Genomic DNA, 18,330 nt, shown 5'->3' with positions numbered 1-18,330 from the left:
TTTATATGAAATTTATTGAGCGTTTGATTTTGTTTGTTTCTGATTTCCTTATAATGAGACAGACTTCTTTACCATGTTAATTATTATCAAATTGGAATGCTGAACAGTACTTTTGATATAATTTCCAAAACAATCTGGTTGTGATTCTAATAGCAGCATAATGCTTTCCTAATGAAATGTCTGTGTTAAGCCCCAGAGAGGAGCATTAACCTTGGATTAAAATCAGAAGAGAAAATGAAGCACACTGTGGTAATTTTGTTGTTGTTGTTGTTTGAAAAATCATTTTGATAAGAAAAAGAACTGCAAGCTGTATTGAGTGTTCCTTACACTGATTACATCGTGTACTTTTTTGCCATCTTTTACTTCTAAGCCTTTTCCATTTGCCTAGGAGAAACATGGGGGTTTTGGGTAGATTAAACCCCTTTTTTTTTACTGTTCATCTTTCCAGATGTCCAAGGTATCTGAAACTGATGGTGTCAGAGTGATGTAGAGAACAAAGTTCCATCTTCCTCATGCTGAAATCCCAGCTCATACAGGGCCTGTCCCTGCATTCCCTCATGTTTTCCTGTATGACACTCCCTAGGGCTCATGCTCATCTATTTTCTCTAATTGAGTTCTGAGGAGGGGATGGGGAGTGGTTCCTCAAGCTGAACCTCAGGGGCAGCATTTTGGACAGTGCTGCTTGCAGCTGCCTGGGGCTCCTGCAGTTGTGACATCCCAGGAGTGTGCCTGGGCTGTGCTGGCATCCAGGAATCTCTGAGGGGTGGCTGCATCTGCACTGGCCTGGCCTGGAACACAAATGAGCTGTGTGAGTGTGTGTGAGCTCCTTCTGCCACGCTCTGACCTCCCCAGATGTGCTGAGGTACCCAAATCTATCCCAGCTGTAACCTGCAGCTGCCAGCTCTGCTGGGGTACATTGTTAAATATACATCAGTGCACAGAACCCGAGTGCTAATCTCCCAAGTCTCAATCCTAGCATATTGTAATTTATATTCTTTTGATGTGTTTTAATTTGCATGTTATTTTCTTTCTCTGGTAGGAGTCTCCACAGGACAGTGCCATCACCAGAGACATCAATCGAACGTTCCCTGCCCATGATTATTTTAAAGATACTGGGGGAGATGGCCAGGACTCCCTGTATAAAATATGCAAGGTATTCTTCAGATTCTTCTGAGCTGGTTTTGGTAACTTGTATTCAACATCATCAGCAGTGTGACTGTTGGCTGAGAAGAAGGGGGAGGTGTTGGCACTGGGTGAGGGCCTCTGGCACCAGGCTCAGGCTGTTGCCATTGTAGCTTTGGGCTGCCTCTGGTTATTCACAAAGGGGACCTAAAGCCCTTCTGGATTCCTCTGCACTAAAGTGTTTGGTGCAAAGACTTCACATCATTCCTGACCTGTCAGCCTGGATCAAGCTGGACAAATTATGTAACTGGAGATGACTATGTACCTCCATAAAGGTTATAAAGCCATAGGCATGTACTGAAGCTGATTATTGAAAGGAAAAAATATAAGCAGAAATGGACAGCTCAGTGTATTCAGGTATCTGAGCTGGAATGGTTTAAGCTTCCAGCACTTTCTTTTGAATTCCTAGTGTTTCTCCCTCTTCCTAACATCCCTGTGAGACCTATTTAGAGATAAAAGCACTCAGATAAGTGGTTTAATAGGCTGCAGCAACATTGGTGCATCACTGGAAGCAGGCACTGCCTCTCTGTATCCCACTTTGGCTGTCATACAGATTTTCCCTTAGCTAGAATGGCAGTGGCTGCACTCCATCCTTGGGAATTGTATGGAGCTGTGTTCAATGCAGTGTTCTGTTTTATTTGTGGTTGTTAGCTTAAGACAGGTACCAGTAAAATCTTGATTCCTCTTTTAGGCCTACTCTGTGTATGATGAAGAGATTGGCTACTGCCAAGGCCAGTCATTCCTTGCTGCTGTGCTGCTGTTACATGTAAGTGGTGCCTTTACCCTCAGCTCTTTCAGACCTAACAATAAATATTGCTCCACTTGTCTAGAACAGACTTCTGAGCTCATAGGGTTGCAGGGCACACATCCACTTATATGTTGCTCAGTAATAAAGTGATTTTAAACGGGGAAGAGTACATTGTTTAAAATGTGCTGTGATGTTTGTAAGGACTCAGTGTTCATGCCCTTGTGTTCTGTACTAGGACCCCTTCCATTCAGGCTTGCACTCATGAGCAGTAGTAGGCATGGAATTTGTGTATAAGACAACACTGTAAATGTTTTTGTTGAGGGTTTCAAGGTCAGATTTAAGCTTTTTATAAGGTGTTTCTATTGGAATCAGTCAGAAATACAGATGGTGTTTGCCATGTGCTGTATACACAGAGGAGTATTTAGGACATTGAAGGGATGTCAGTTCATTAGGTCTCAGTGCAGGCTGTGCTGCCTGTGGGCTCTTGTCCTGTAGGTCTTTGTGCTTCTTGGTTTGAGAGGTTAGGGAAGGATACAATAATACCTTCATATTTTTAAAAGAAACTGTATTATGCTTTTTTAAACTTAATTGCTGTTGATAGAAGTGATCTCATCAGTGTAATATCCTTTAATTGCTGGCATGTTCAGAAGTTAGAGAGAGATTTATGGTTGTCAGGAGCAAAAGTTTTAGATTCACTCACACTTGGGAAATACAAGAGCATTAGAAATCTGTATTTGTATATTTATAGACTGCTCTGTTTCAAATATCAGCTTTTTGTCAGTGTTTCTGTTGCAAGGGTAGTTGGAACTGCAGCGTTCCTGAGCCCAGCAGTGCTTTGAGGTTCCTTTTCCCCACTGTTGCTGCCATAGAGGGCTGAGCATGAAGAGTTCTCTGCAGTTTTTGGTGGAAGAGGAAGTCTGGCCTTCAGGGGAGGATTTTCCATACTGTTGTAAAGTCAGGGGAGGATACAGAAGAGATTATAAACTCCATTCTTGTGAAACAAAAGCCAAGTGATTAATGATAACAACCTTTTAGTTCTTTGTAACTGTAATCTGAAATATTTCCTAGATGAGCAATTAATTCTTTATTTCCTCACTGAATCAGATAGAGAAGGGCAATGCTTCCTGCTATGGGAACAACTTTTACTGAAACAGATGTGCTTGCTTGTAGATTTTCATTGTCAGGGTCCCTTGCCTTAGAGAGATTCACTCTCATGACTGAGCCATGTGTTATTCCAGAGTTCTCTCTTCAATAATACTTGTGGCTTCTGGGAATAATGTATGCATTTAAAGAAAAGCTACATTTCAAATAAGTTTGTTTTTATTTGATTCTCTTTGAAGTCAGCCTTTGGAGTGTGGCTAGGGAAAATAAATAATAAAAACAAATGTTGCAGAAAAGGAAATTAAGTTTCTGCGAGTCCTTTGCTACCAGTTTGGAATGTTTCAGCAAAGTTTTCTGTTTTAATAAACTCCATCTGCAGATTAATAATAGAATACTTGAGATGGATGTTCTGTCCTTTATAGAAACCAGCAATTGACCTGAAATCAGACTTTTCTAGAGAGATATTAAAACTGAATTTTAAGGGCAGGGAGAAATGTCAAAACACTGATAAGCTTTGATTTTTCCTTCAGTTTTTGGCAGGAGAGGGACATTGAACCTTCCCAAACCAGTGCTGAGTTGTGAGGTGTGGAACTTCTGTTAGCAGCTACTGGTCTCTCTTATTCATGTCATCTAATAAATAAATATCAAATCTAATAATGCCATTGGAGGAGGGAAATACATCATTAAACAGAATCTTTCCCTTATTCTTAACATCCTCTATTCATACTGCTTCTGCCTTATTTTATGTGGGTGACAAAGGGTTAGCCTGGTCAAAATCTGTAAGATTCAGATTCTGCTGAGTTCTGGAACAAAGACACCAAGAAACTGCTTTGGTCTTCATGTCTGGGGATGTATTTTTAGTTGAGTGACTGAGAGGTGGTTTATTCCACTAGAATGCCATTTGCAACACTGAACCTCATTTTGTGTGATAATAGTCTTGCTTACATTTAAACTGGATTAAAAAGTAGTGGCATTTCAGTCAGAAGGAGAAGGGAGGTTCAGGCAGGTTGACCTGATTGTGAAGGGTTTTAATGCTCAGTGCTAAATCCACCTTCCTGTCTCACAGATGCCTGAGGAGCAAGCTTTCAGTGTTCTGGTCAAAATCATGTTTGATTATGGACTCAGGGAACTTTTCAAACAGAACTTTGAAGATTTGCACTGCAAGTTCTATCAGCTGGAGCGCCTCATGCAGGTGGGGCTCACACGGGGAGGGTGGATGGACCTGAGCCTGCAATGCAGCTCTGGCTGCTCCTCCTGCATGAATGGGGTTTGTGAGCTGTGAGGAAGGGTGAGTGGTGTTTGTGAGCTGTGAGGATGGGTGAGTGGTGTTTGTGAGCTGTGAGGATGGGTGAGTGGTGTTTGTGAGCTGTGAGGATGGGTGAGTGGTGTTTGTGAGCTGTGAGGAAGGGTGAGTGGTGTTTGTGAGCTGTGAGGAAGGGTGAGTGGTGTTTGTGAGCTGTGAGGAAGGGTGAGTGGTGTTTGTAGCAGAGGTCTCAGGAGCAGTGTGGTGCTGCTGCTGAAGGCAGATGTTCCTGACAGCTGGAGTGGCTCTGCTGTGGCTCTGGTTCAGCACAGCCACTGCTGGGCCCTGCTGGGCATCCCCCCAGGCCTGCTGGATGCAGGACCCTGCACTGATGGTCACTACCCAACTCCTTTCTGTAATTTGGGGGTTCAGCTACAGTTACAAAATAGCCTAAATTAATTTCAGTCCTTTTTTTTTTCACTCTTAGGAATACATTCCTGATCTGTATAACCACTTTCTGGACATCAGCCTTGAAGCACACATGTATGCTTCCCAGTGGTTCCTCACCCTGTTCACTGCAAAATTCCCTCTCTACATGGTCTTCCATATTATTGACTTACTCCTTTGTGAGGTATGTGTTATAATTGGAGACTTGCACAGCTCCCAGCTTTTGACAGTTTGTCACTATCTTGGTTCATGTCCTTGTTACTATCTGTTCTCTCAGAGCAAGGCGTGTGATATTTTTATGTTAGAAGTGTTATATTTCTGTAATGACAAGGATTCTAAGCATTTTGACAAAACAAATTGAGAATCAATAGGTATATAAAAGATTATAATCTCCTGTTCCCTATGGCAGTATGTGAAAAGACTGTACAGTGTGATGAGAGCTGATTTACAAATATTTGGGTTCCTCTCTTCTGAAGTCAGGTTATACACAACGATGACTTCTTTTTTCCTGTCATATTATTGCATGGAGGCCACTGTGTATAAAATGGCCCAGCTAACTCTCATGCTGGTAATCTAACAAGCTTGAAATTCTTTCTCCTGGAGAACTTGAAGTCTGTCTATATTCCACAACTTACATTTAGAGAGCAAAATTCTTTTTATTGAGATGTTGTCTGTGATCATGTTTAGAGCAGTGTAATTACAGCCAGCACTTGCTACCATCAGTGAACAAATCCCATTTTTTCCTGAAGCATCCTTGAGTTATTTAATGATTTGCTGGGTAACTTTCTGCATCCATTCTTCTGGGATCTGCACTGCTTCCTGTGAAGTGCTGATTTCCTGCCTTTCCTTTACTGAAGATTTTCAGCATTCACAAACCTCCTGGTCAATGTTTTTGCCCTTTCCCTGTGTCTGCTGCTTGCTTTGTCCATGTGCCAGTGGAATAGAAAGCAGCAGATGGTATGGAGAAAATCACTTCTGTTTGTTTAGAAACACATTTTCAATTCATAAATAGTAAATGTGCTCACAGAGAAGTTTTTCATCATTTTAAAGTAATAGTGAAAGAATAACTTAGTGGGAAGAAGAAAGGCAGGATCTTGAAATAACATGAGCAATGTGTCATGATTATGAGTGGGACCCCTGGAGAAAGTGTGAGCTACTCCTGACTACAGAACTGTTTGTATTTAATTTAATTGGACAATATGAATAGAACTCTTCTGAGGAGTAGAGGCAGAATAGATGCTGTGGGACTCTGTCCTAAAGTGAGTCACTTTCTTTCTCATTGCTTGAATTATCACAGTTTGTGAAGACCAGAATTTAATATATTGGTGTATATATATTACTGCATTTGAATCACTGTTTTCAGAAGTTAAATTATCTTGAGCTGACAACTGCTCATTAAGAAATAAAATAAAGTGTACAACGTAATTTTAGAGTTTCAGACTGCTAAGGAGGTAGTAAAACCGGTGTTGATTGTTTTGCTCTCTATAATGACTCTCCAGTAAAGATATTTTGCCATTGTTTGCAAAGTCATTCTTTGTGCCTTTGATTTATGTAGCACCTAGTTACATATTTATCCTGGTTCTCCATTTCACAGAAATTAGACAAACAACAAAACCCACCAAATAAATTCCTATCCAAGCTTGTAAATAGTAAGAAATTAAATTATTTTGTCATTATTTTTATTTTCCAGGGAATAAGTGTTATCTTCAATGTCGCATTGGGATTGTTAAAAGTGAGTATACAATGTTACACTGTAAAAATTAAGATGCCTGTTACAAAAATATGTTGTTTTTTTTTTGAGAAGCTAACAACTGCCTGTGGCACACGTGCTGTGATCTGGCATGTCCTGTGCAGAACAGTGCTTTTTTTGGGGGGTGGAATAGAAGGTTGCAGAAATAGAAACAAACACTCTTTGCAGAAGGTTAAGAAGCAGCAATGTTACTGCAGCTTTCCAAAGCTGTTGTGCCTTTATTGTCTCTGGGATTCAATAACTGTAGAACAGTTGGCTTTTCCTGATGTTTCTGTCCTTGTTTCCAGACTACCAAGGATGATTTGTTGCTGACTGACTTTGAAGGGGCTTTGAAGTTTTTTCGAGTGCAGCTGCCCAAGCGCTACCGCTCCGAGGAGAACGCCAAGAAGCTGATGGAGCTGGCCTGCAACATGAAGGTGAGCTGGGAGGGGCTGCTGCAGCCTCAGCCTGGGAGAGCTCCTGCCTCCAGCCCCAGGGGCAAGTGCACGTTCATTGGCTATGATCATGGACATTAATTTTGGTTCAAAGTGTCCTTTTTCCTTAAATTCCCTAGAGGAATTCTTTGTAGTGTCAGTGTGGAAGCACACAACTTCTCTGGTGTGTTAACATTCCAGCATTTTGTGACCCAGGTGTAGTAGCAGTGTGGATACCAGTATTCTGCACAGAGTTCAAGCATATCTTGTGTGAAACTAATGTAGAAATTACAGAATAATCAAGAATAAAGCTATTTTATCTCTCTAATCACTTAGCATTAGCCACAGATTAAATGTTCCACATGGATCTGGTTCACATCATCCTAATGAGTGCATTTGCCTTTTATGTTTCCAAATAACAATTTGTTCCTCTTCCCACTCTGCCAAAATTCCCTGTGTTCCCAGTGCTTTGTGGAGTGGCACAAGCAGTCTGCACAGGGCAAGGCTGCCCATGGTGTCCTGGAGTGCTGGGTGCTTTGGGGGCATTAAAGGGGAGGTTGTGGAGGAAGCTCTGCTGGGCTCAGCACAGAACACTTCTGTCTCACCCCCCTGATGGGAGTGCTGCATGTAATTGCTTTCCTTGACCTAAAATATGAGTCCTTTGCTGTCAGTAGAAATCTCCAGCTCTGCATTTGGAAGTGTTTCTTTGAGCAGAAGAAGGCCTGATATCAAGATAAATAATTTATAGGAAGGGAGAAGTAGCCTGGCTAAGGTATTGTGATTAGAACAGCATTCTGCTGGAAAGGAGGTCAGGAAGTGATCAGCTGGAGACATCAGATTGTTAAAGTCACTCCTCAGTGTTGCCATCAAGTCATAGAATCCCAGACTGGTTTGGATTGGAAGGGACCTTCAAACTCATCTCATTCCACCCCTGCCATGGGCAGGAACACCTTCCACTATCCCAGGTTGCTCCAAGCCCTGTCCAGCCTGGTCTTGGGCACTTCCAGGGATGGGGAGTTCACCTCTCTGGGCAACAGATGTTAACAGAGCTGCTGCTGCCTCCTGTGCCGCTGAAAAGATGTGGTGGGACATCAGTGTTCATTTCTGCAAACCCAGAATCCCTGCTGACTTCACCAGGCCTCCCGTGCCCAGAATTTATGACAATGACGAATCTGCTCAAGATCACCTAAAAAAGGCAAAACTGGCTTAATACACTTGAAAAACAGAAGATGAAAATACAGTGGTGTGCCTGCCTTCCTTTTTTCTGGCATAGCAGATGCCTCACTTGTCAGGATCTAACTTTACCTTGCAGGAGATTTAGGGTGTGAAACCCCAAAATTTGGGTAGTGTTTGAGCAGGGGCAGTGCAGTGAAACAATGTCCTCAGGTTACCGGCTCCATTGTCAGTGAAGGGTTAATTCTCTAGGTGGGTGCCCAGGGTGCAGGAATAACTCCTGCAGTTGTGGTGAGGTTGGAGCGACTCCAGGTAATGGTTGGCATCTCCGAAATGTTCCCCCGGGTGCAGAGAGGAGTTTCTGGTCAGCTCTCGCTAGAGGGAGCTTGGCCACCGCTTTCTGCAGCTCCTTCCCGGGAAGGCTGGGAGTGAGAAAACCGGATTTAAGGGAAACCAAACACGTTTTCCATTCTGCCTGTCATTTATGCGTGTAAAATTCAACCTGTTTCTCAGAAAAGGGTTTTTAAAGAGGAAATCTTAGCCGTAGCTTTTAAATTTATTTGGTTTAATGAGATAATAATAATGTTTAGGTGTAACTTTTAATGCTAGAGATTTCATTTAGATGCATAATGTCTTGCATGTGAAATGCTCACAGTGACCTTGGTGTGGTCTGTGTTGCCATTGTAACCTCTGGCACAGGTGACACCAGGAAAATGCTGGTCAGGATCTGTTACAGCTTCCCTTGTGCTCCCTGTCCCTGCAGGACTGGAACTCTGGGTACAAATTACTGAATTCAGCATCACCTTTCTGTCCCTTCTCACAGAAGGGGAACGTGGGGGCCTGTGAGGGTGGCTTTGCTGGTGCTGTGTGTGTCAGAGACAAGGACAGAACACTCGAGGTGCTGCTGCTTGCCCAGACACCTTGGACACAGGGCTGTTTTCTGCTGGGCTTGAGTGACACTGGCAGAAATGTCAGCTGAGCCTGCACTTGCCCTTTCACCATTTACAGTCTCATGTAAAGTAAACCAAATGCTTCTGTGTGATGATAAATGTTACAGCTGAAAAAGCAGCTGAAGAAGGCTCAGCATCAGGCCAGTCCAAAAATGAACCATGTCCCCTGGGGTTCTGTTCTGCTGAAGCTCTGCAGTGTGAGGAGCACCAGGGAGCTGTGCAGCACCAAGGGGGAGCTGGGGCAGGGTGCTCTGGGTGCCTTTTGCAACCTTCCCTGTATTGCACACAAAGAGGCTGCTGTCATTATATTGAATTTGGCCACACCTGAGGGTTTGACACTCAGAACTGGGGGAAGCCATGAGCTGTGCTTTGTAGAAGGCAGGAGTTGCCTGAAGCTTGTTCTGTGTGTGTTGGGGTTTTTTATTGATGTTCTGGGTAGGAACTAATGGGCTGCTTTAATTTAGATTAGCCAGAAGAAGCTGAAGAAATATGAAAAGGAATATCATGCCATGAGAGAGCAGCAGGCTCAACAGGAGGATCCTATAGAAAGATTTGAGGTAATGCTTTACCTTCTCCAGTCTGATTTAACAAACAGGAAGTTGCTACTTTGACTCTTTTTTGAGCTGGTTTTGTTTTCTGACCAATTTGGATGCAACAGGGGAATCAGCTGTGTGAACGTGAAGGGAATGTCTCTTTATTGGCAATGTTGATCAGGATGGGGTTGTTGTGAGCCCAGCTGTGCAAGAAAAGGAATAGCATGAATTTTTATTTGGGCTTATAGAACTGGTTCAGTAGAGCCTGTTTAATGTGTGATTGCACCACAAGCCATGAACAGAAAGGAAATGTCTGACTGATTCTAACTCTGCCTGCCATGGTTATGCTCCCACTTTTACTCCTCTTCTAATTTCAAATTATGTATACTGCAGTGGGCATATAATTGTATAAATAGTTTATTTATCATATAAATGTAATGCAGGGATAAATTACACATGTGAATTTACATATGGATACCCATACCACAATAACACACACAGAGACAGAGATACAATAAATTAACGTGTTTTAATCAGAGAAGTTTTATGTAAACTTTCCTTAGTATCCGTTTGTGTGCTGGATAACAAGTTGTAACAAGAGAGAGAAAATAGAGTATTTTTCCCAGGATTCTCCTCTCTTACCTGTTTCTGGCATGCAAATTCAATTTTGAAACAAGAAAAGCAGTACTTATAGGAAACTCCTGGCAAGGTATCGATGGCACAATGATTCCCCTACTACTGCAGGCTTCAAAAACATTTCTGTAGCTTGACAAGTAATGGCTGAGCAGAGCTATTTATACCTGCTGTCTTCTCAAGGCTTATCCTGTATTTATTTTACATTTACACTATGGCAGGGAATTCTATGCAGGTAGAGTTGTGTTTGCATACTGGAGAAGCAAGGTGGGCATTGGTGTGCAGGCACAGGCAGCTCTGAGTGTCAGACACTCCCCTGGGCAGCCCCTGTCCTTGTCCCCTGTCCCTGTCCCTGTCCCTCACTCCCTCTGTGTCCCCCCAGCGTGAGAACCGGCGCCTGCAGGAAGCCAACATGAGACTGGAGCAGGAGAACGACGACCTCGCCCACGAGCTGGTCACCAGCAAGATTGCACTGAGGAAGGACTTGGACAATGTAAGTCACGTCCTCAGGCTGCCTAGGGCAGGCAATGGCTAACTCCTTGTTCCTTCTCTCACTGGAGAGGACATCCATGGAGTGCTTTTTCCGTGTGGGACAGGATTCCCTCCTCCACATCCATATTGCACACTGACAGTGTATAGGCCTGTGGCAGAGCTCCATGGGAAACTGGAGTGCTGACTGAAATATTCATTATTCTGAAAAGCAGTCAGAGTGACTGAAGGGAAAGGAGAGCTTATACTTGAGTAGTTGCTTTCTTTTCTTTAAGGAAGTTTAGCAGGAGCTGTGTCAAGTCTTTGAACCATCACAGAGATCATAACGTGGATGCTGGCTTGTGTTTTCCTGGGATTTTTATGAATACAATTTCACAGCAGACAGGTTTTGCAAAGTGCCTGATAAACTTGAAAGTCTGAGTCTGTCTGGCTCTGCATGGATCAGGTTCTCAGGTACCTCAGGCAACTCTGGAAATGTTGTTGTGGTTTCCATTTGGCTTGTTGGAATCTGCCCGTGTGAACTCCTCATCCTGGGCTGTTTCCAGATCAGAAGAGCTCTCAGGAGGAAACTTCAGGTTTGCTTTGTGTTACAGAAGGGTTTTTTTTCAGCTTTCTGTCCCACTCCCTTCTTTACATATTCAATTGTGGGAGATTTTATTAGGATATGCTTTTTCTTTTTTTTTTCCAGGACATGCAGAGACAGAAAGGTACAGGCATTTCTAGCACAGGGGAGGCCACAACACATTCAGTGTGCTTGGGGAGATGAGGGGAAGAGTTCAAGTGCTCATGTTTTGCCATTCTTGTCCTGTACCAAGATAAGTGCATTTCTGAAATCTCAAAGGAAAATGACTTCTGAAAGTTGCACAGTGCAGGAGCTGACAGGCTTTGAAATGTTTCATTGGATCTGCCTCAGACAATTTAAAGTTTCCCACGGTCTCCTGGAAACTTGCTGTTGGAAAACTATTCATAGTAAATGTTGATGCCAATGGGGGAATGTTGCTTTAATGAGGTTTGGTTCAGGACTTTTGGGTTTATTACATCTGCTGTTCTTAGGTGTTAAAATGTGGATCACAGAAGAATGTTCTAGAAGCAGGTTTTCCCCACACATTGGTGTGTTCACCTCCTCTTACCTGGGCTTTTTCCCTTCATTAGTGAAGCTTCCTGAAGCCTCACACTGGTGATAGCCCAGCAGTGGCACTCAGGAGATGGACTCCAGCAAAAATTGTCCTGAAGAAACTTTTTTCTATCAGTTTTTAACTGTTGTTTGTGGCTGCTTGGGCCTGTATGAGACACAGTTATACTTTTACATTGTTGGGTTTTTTTTTTAATGGAGAGCTGAGAGGGGAACAAAATTAGGCAAAACTGCAATGCTGAATTTGATATATAATAGTCTTGTATTCAAAGATGGCAAATGATGTTGGCAGCATTTGGGTTATCCCCTGGGAGGAGATAGGTAGGTTTGATCCTACTTCAGGACATGATTAATTCTTCTAATTGGAACCTGAAATGATAAGTTTCATTCTGGCAGCCTGAGGTCCTGAAAGGAAAGTTTCCAAAGGACATTGTTTAACACACCTTTTCTGATACCTGCATGGCATGTCTGAAATCTGCAACCTAAAAGATCAAAACAAAGCATTTGGAAATACAAGAATTTCCTTAATATCCTTTCACTAGACCAGAAAATAGGCTTCATTTTTCTACTGTTGTTGGGTTCCTACATCCCAGTGTTCTTTAACTTTAAAACAGCTTAAACCCCATCTGTAATGAAAAGATGTTCTCTTTGCCTTTGCAGTCTGTTTTAAAGGATCAGCAGGACTTTAAGGGACCAAAATTCACTTTTTGATTTTCTTCCTTTGAAGGGAATTGGTACAGCTACTTTCTGAAGATTTTATATATCAGTTGAGTTATTGATCTATTTTTATATAGAATCCATACACCTATTGGGAAGTGCTGTGTTGTGTGTATGAGGCAGGAAAAGATGTCTTAACTTTGCAGAGTTTTAGTAGTTTATAAAGAGCTTGAAATTTTTCAACAATATATTTTCATACTTAAAAAACTGCAGTAAAAGGGATTGTTGGTTTCTTGTGGGACATTTCTTTCCCTTAAGAGGAGGAAGGAGAGAGGGGCCTGACTTATATTTGCTTCAGCAGCTCAGTTTTTTCATGCAGTATTTTCTGGGATGGTATCAAATCCATTGGCAAGTGTCAGAGAGTTCTGGGGGCTTTTTAAATGTTCTAGAGGCATTTTTCATTAATTCTGTTTTCATTGCAAGTTTGAATGTTTGCAAATTAAACTTAGGTCTGAGCTGGTTAGAGTCTTTTATTGATCTTGCACATTGTGAACTGTTCTGTGCCTTTGGTTGTCTTCAGAATGTATTGGTCAACTTCCAGACTGGACAAGAAAATGAAACTTATTTCTGGTATTGGATTTCTTTAGCAACTCCAGTTTTGCTAAAATTAATCACTGAATTCAAGGAGGCATTTTGGATGGCTGGAGTATAATGGTGCATGTCATTAATTTTGATGTGTTGCTGCTTTGCTATTGCAGATGGGAAGTTTTAGAAAAATAATTTTCAGACTAAAGTTTTATTTTTTTTAATAATAATGAACCAAACCTTAATAAGACTGGAATGGCTGCACTCTTGGCTCTGTCCTGGTGGAGGCACAGCAGGGAAGCCTCTGCTCAGCCTCCACTCTGTGTTTCAGGCAGAGGAGAAGGCAGATGCCCTCAATAAGGAGCTGCTAATGACCAAACAGAAGCTGATTGATGCAGAAGAAGAAAAGAGGCGCCTGGAGGAAGAATCTGCTCAGGTTGGGGCATTTCTGTCATTCTCACTGTTACGGAAATGATAAAAATAAAAAGTGACAAGTGTGGGAAGGGCTTAATGTTCTAAGTCATGTTGGTCCCTCTTCTGTGCTGTAAAGGACGTCAGCAAAGCAGAATTTGGCATTTTCCTGCCAGGTGCTTCATAGGGTGGGGAATTTTTAACTTGAAATCACAAAGTCACAGCCTGTGCCAGATGCTGCACAGAGAGGCAGTGCAGGATTTCAGCTGTCAGCACTTTTTGAATCCTTCCTTTCCTTGGGTAAAGCAGAGCAGTGAGGTTAAGGAGGAGGAAGAAATACAACCTGGGTATTTTTCAGACTACAACTGTATAAAGCCTTTCTTTGCTGGTTTTTTTTTTCCCCTACAGCTGAAGGAAATGTGTCGTAGGGAACTAGATAAGGCAGAGTCAGAGATCAAAAAGAACAGCTCTATTATTGGTGACTACAAACAGGTAAGTACCACTTCCTGATGATGTGGTTTGCTATCAAAGTACAAGACTTCCAGGTATTTTAGGAGATTTCTGGAAATTAATATCATCTGCGCCATGCATTTGAGGACGCAGTTTAGCTTTTCTAAATGGGAAGCCTGTGGCTGGTTTTGCATTTTCTTTGATCCTGAAGTGGTCAGTCCTGTCTGCCCCTGATGTGGGTATTTGTAGATCAGCAGTGACCACAGCCTCAGTTACAGCCAAACCTTGTTCAGATGGGCTCTTGGATATCAAAGGTTCACCTCATGCCAAAAAAAGCTTCTCTCTCACCTTTCTGTTGTCAATCAAATGCACCTCAGAAATAAAAAAAAGATGCCTTTTTCCTTTCAAGGCTTTGCTTTGGCATTCAAGCTCTTGATTACAAGGTATCAAGGGAGCAAATTCATGTGTCTCTTTAGTAGGCCCATATCAGGTCTCAGGGAATGAATTAGGGTTTTTTTCTACTCTGTCTTGCATGTTCTTTTCTCGCAAAGGCAACAAAAGGGCCTTGCTATTCATAACCTTTTCTGTCTCCTTTAGCAAGGCCAAACTGTTAATAACTTATGTTGGAACTGCACCTTTTCCTGTGGGGATAGAATATACAGAGAATGGGAAAATGTACAGTGAGACAGCTTAATGCAGCATCCCAATTTTTCCAGCTTTCTAAGAGTCCTTAGACTATCCATGTTAATATTGCAGCAGCATTTATTTGTGCTTTAGCATTCATTTGGGAAGGAATTTACATTTATAAATGGTGTGGTAACATAATTTTGCTTGTCAGATTTGTTCCCAGCTGAGTGAGCGACTGGAAAAGCAACAAACAGCAAATAAAGCTGAAATTGAGAAAATACGGGTAAGAGACCAGATAGATCCAGAGTCTACAATGTTTCAATCTCTTAGCAAAATCATAGCAGCAAACACACAATTTATTTCATTACTAAAATGGTGGCTGAGAGTCCCATAGGTAAAAGAGAAGATTATAAGAGGGGGATCTGGGAGGAAAGGTGAGCCCTCTCATGCTGTAGTGGTTGCATGCTAATGTTGATGCTGGGATTTTTTTTGAGTGGTCTTTTTTTTTTTTTTTTTTTTTTTTTCTAGAAGAGATTCTCTGTCTTTTACCTTAAAGAAACAGGGGGGAGGGACAGAGCCCATTACTGCAGCAAAATAACCCAGCAGTGTTTCCAAAGTCGTGAGTCTGGGGCTGGCAGGAGCTCCTGCTCAGCTGTGGCTCCCCATGAGTGGCTCCTGTGGCACTGAGCTGCTCTCCCAGAGCTGAGGCAGGAGCAGGCTTTGATCACATCCCCAGCACGTTGCTCACTGCCAGGTGTTTACTTTAGCAAAAGGTGGATGACTGCGAGCACTGCCGCCAGTTCTTCAGTAAGGAGGGCCGTGTGAAGGTTGCCAGCACTGCCAAGGATGGTTCAGACGAGGACACGGATGAGGAGAAGGAAACACTGAAGAACCAGCTGAGGGAAATGGAGCTCGAGCTGGCCCAGACCAAGCTGCAGCTTGTGGAGGCGGAATGTAAAATACAGGTAATGCTCTGGAAGTTTGGTTTGTAGTCTGTACAGCGTGTCTGCATTCCTAGAAGAATGTGTGTGTGAGTTGTAGAGGGATTGGAACAGATCCTGTTGGTTGAAACCCTAACCTGCTATTTCCTGCATGGGTTATTTAACCAAACACTGCGTCTGAAACTTGCTGTATGCAGACGATATAATTGAAATTGCATGAACTGTATTTAGCAGCCACTACAGCTTCCAGACATCTGCCTGTCTGCAGTGCAGTGCTGGCTGCCTGATCTCCTGCAACTGCTTGGAAGGAACCCAAGCTCTGACAGAGTACTGAATCATGCATGTCTTTATCTCACAATCAGTGCTAAATGAAGAAGTAACATTGACAAATGTTAGACATGTTTCTTAAAACACGATTGCAAAGCACTCCAGGTACCTCAAGTATTTCTGTAAAATATGACAACATTGTGCTTTTAACCTAAAACTGGTATGTCAGTGCAGCTTGTTCACTGAAAGGTAAAAATTAGTTTGTAGAAAGTCCACTTCCTGTGGGAATAGCTCCTCCTCAGATGGATAAGAATTAAAGAGTTTGGATGTACTGAAGAAAGCGGAATGTTTCACTAAGGGCAATGACACAAGTCTTGTTTTGCTTTTCAAAGCTTTTTTTTCTCTTTGTCAGCTTCTTGTGCTGCTTTTAATTTATGTAAGACTTGTTTAACTTCTCAAGTGGCCGAGAGTTTGTAGATGTTCTAGAGCCTTCCAGCTTTAACTCCTATAACCTTGTGCTGTGACTATGTAACAAATTAATGAAATTACTCTTCTGTCTGCAGGATTTGGAGCACCATTTGGGTCTGGCCCTGAATGAAGTACAAGCTGCAAAGAAAACGTGGTTCAACAGAACAATAAGCTCTATAAAAACAGTGACTGGAGTCCAAGGAAAAGAGACTTGTTGAAAGGCAGTTCTGTCAAACACACCTTCTTAACACAACACCTTTTGTTGCCTTCCTTGGCCAGATGTTTAATTCTGTGACATGAGAGGACCAGAATGTAAATATAATAGAAACACAGCATGTCAGGATTTCAATAGGTCAATGATAAAGAGGATGGAAACACAAGAGAGGTTTTATTGCTAGACATGGGATGTTCATACTACTGATATTTAACAGGTGATGTAGCTAGATTGAAGCTCTTCCGAGAAACACTCCATTCTGCGTCTGGCTGGAGGCTTTTCACAGACTAGGTACGAGAACTTACCAAACCCTAATTGTTAAGTTTACATATGATAGGTTTTTTTACAGTTATAACCTTTTTTAATATTTTATTTGAAAGGAAAAGTGTCACTAACAAAGTTAAAAAAAAAAAGAAAAAAAAGAAAAAATGCAACAAAAAAATACAAGTTTATCAAGAACTACATCAGTGCCAGAAAGCAGTCCCCAGAGGTAGGAAATGGAGAGTAGGAGGTGACATGTTTTGCTTTATGAATGGGGATGATTTCAGCATTCCTGTCGAGCAACCCCACTTTGTTTTAGTAGATGCAGCATCCATCTCTCTGTGTTTGGCATTTCTTTCTGTTACTAATCAATTCTATGCAACTCTGGGCTTTTTTGGCATGGGCTGCCAAACAAATTCGCCACCAGAGGCTGGGAGAGACTTGTTGAAGTGCTAGACAAGAATAATCGGAATTGTGGGCAAATTTCCGTTTCACTTGTGTCATATTGTTTGATCCACATATCAACAGCATTCAAATGCCCAGCACCAGGACTGCTGAGAACATGAATTATGTGGATGGTCTGACATTCAATGGAGTCTGTCTGGGTTTTGTCAGGTTTCTGTTTTGTTTTTTGTTTGTTTGTTTGTTTTTACCCGGCTGTAGCAGGCCCTTCTGCGGAGCTCCGACAGAGCTCCCAGGTTTTAGTTTTGCACATAGGTATGAATGGGACAAAGAAACAATAAACTGAGATATATATGAGGCAAAAATCACAGCGTGAGTGTAGCTGCGAGCATCTCTAGCTGTCCAACTCGTTTCCCTGGTAGCGTTCTGAGGTGGTGTAGGTCATTTTTCACGCTCGATGCAGTTGCACTAATAGGTGCTAAACGTGCTTGGAGTTCTCATTCCTTGGATTGTATTGAGTTCTCACCAGAAAGCTGTAGAATGGAGTTTTGCACCTTGTAATTTTTTTTAATTTATAATGGTTTGTGTTATGCTGAAGTATCTATTGCATCAGTGGATAAATTTTGTGTGCAGTGTGAGTATAAGCTGGTAACAATAAGAGGCACTGGTTTGTATATAAAGATATTTGGTTTATTTTGTATTTCTAACTTTTTCTTGTTTACTGTACTAATGCTAGCTAATGTACTCTGTAACTACAAGATAGAACATGCTATGTCCAAGCTTTTTTCCTTAACTGCATACATTATCTCTATTGTTTAATACCAAAAAAAATACTGTAACTCCATCAATATTAGATGCGTGGACATTGTGGTAGCATAGTTGCAGTGTGTATACTTTATGAATTGAAATATAAACTAGTAAAATTGTATAACTATTTTGTTGTTTCATTTCATTTGAACAGAATTATTAAATATTTTGCAATATAAAGCTAATTCTCTTCTTAAAGTAGAAGCAGTAGCATCTGCAGGCTTCTCCAAGACTGAAACCACAGTCATGCTGCAAAGGGCTTTGCTAAAAAAGACTGCATATTCTGAGTGCTGCCAACACTGGTTTTATATAATAAAATCTAGGGTTTGCTTTGAAAAAAGAAACTGCAGGAATGACCTTGTGCAGCTTGAAACTTGTGACTCAGTATTTCTCAAACATGTCCAATTTAGAACATTTTTTTTTTCCCGTGGCCCTCCAAATTCTGC

The 18,330-nt window shown here is 41.8% G+C and overlaps 1 protein-coding gene across 1 annotated transcript in view; it reads left to right on the top strand.

Moving 5' to 3' along the window:
• Nucleotides 1-18,011, top strand: part of RABGAP1 (RAB GTPase activating protein 1) — a 62,484-nt gene extending 44,473 nt beyond the window's left edge. The window contains exons 14-26 of the mRNA XM_014880047.2: nt 1,040-1,153; nt 1,874-1,948; nt 4,098-4,223; nt 4,762-4,905; nt 6,412-6,453; nt 6,759-6,887; nt 9,472-9,564; nt 10,556-10,666; nt 13,368-13,472; nt 13,856-13,939; nt 14,736-14,807; nt 15,292-15,489; nt 16,296-18,011. Of these exons, the coding sequence (XP_014735533.1) occupies nt 1,040-1,153; nt 1,874-1,948; nt 4,098-4,223; nt 4,762-4,905; nt 6,412-6,453; nt 6,759-6,887; nt 9,472-9,564; nt 10,556-10,666; nt 13,368-13,472; nt 13,856-13,939; nt 14,736-14,807; nt 15,292-15,489; nt 16,296-16,418 (1,416 nt within the window). The 3' untranslated portion in view covers nt 16,419-18,011. The remainder of the gene's footprint in view (nt 1-1,039; nt 1,154-1,873; nt 1,949-4,097; nt 4,224-4,761; nt 4,906-6,411; nt 6,454-6,758; nt 6,888-9,471; nt 9,565-10,555; nt 10,667-13,367; nt 13,473-13,855; nt 13,940-14,735; nt 14,808-15,291; nt 15,490-16,295) is intronic.
• The last annotated feature ends 319 nt before the right edge of the window (nt 18,012-18,330 follow it).

This window comes from Sturnus vulgaris, chromosome 22 (assembly GCF_052056855.1).
Source record: "Sturnus vulgaris isolate bStuVul1 chromosome 22, bStuVul1.hap1, whole genome shotgun sequence".
NCBI lineage: Eukaryota > Metazoa > Chordata > Aves > Passeriformes > Sturnidae > Sturnus > Sturnus vulgaris.
Note: the sequence above shows the minus strand (reverse complement) of the source record. Positions and strands in the feature narration are given on the sequence as shown.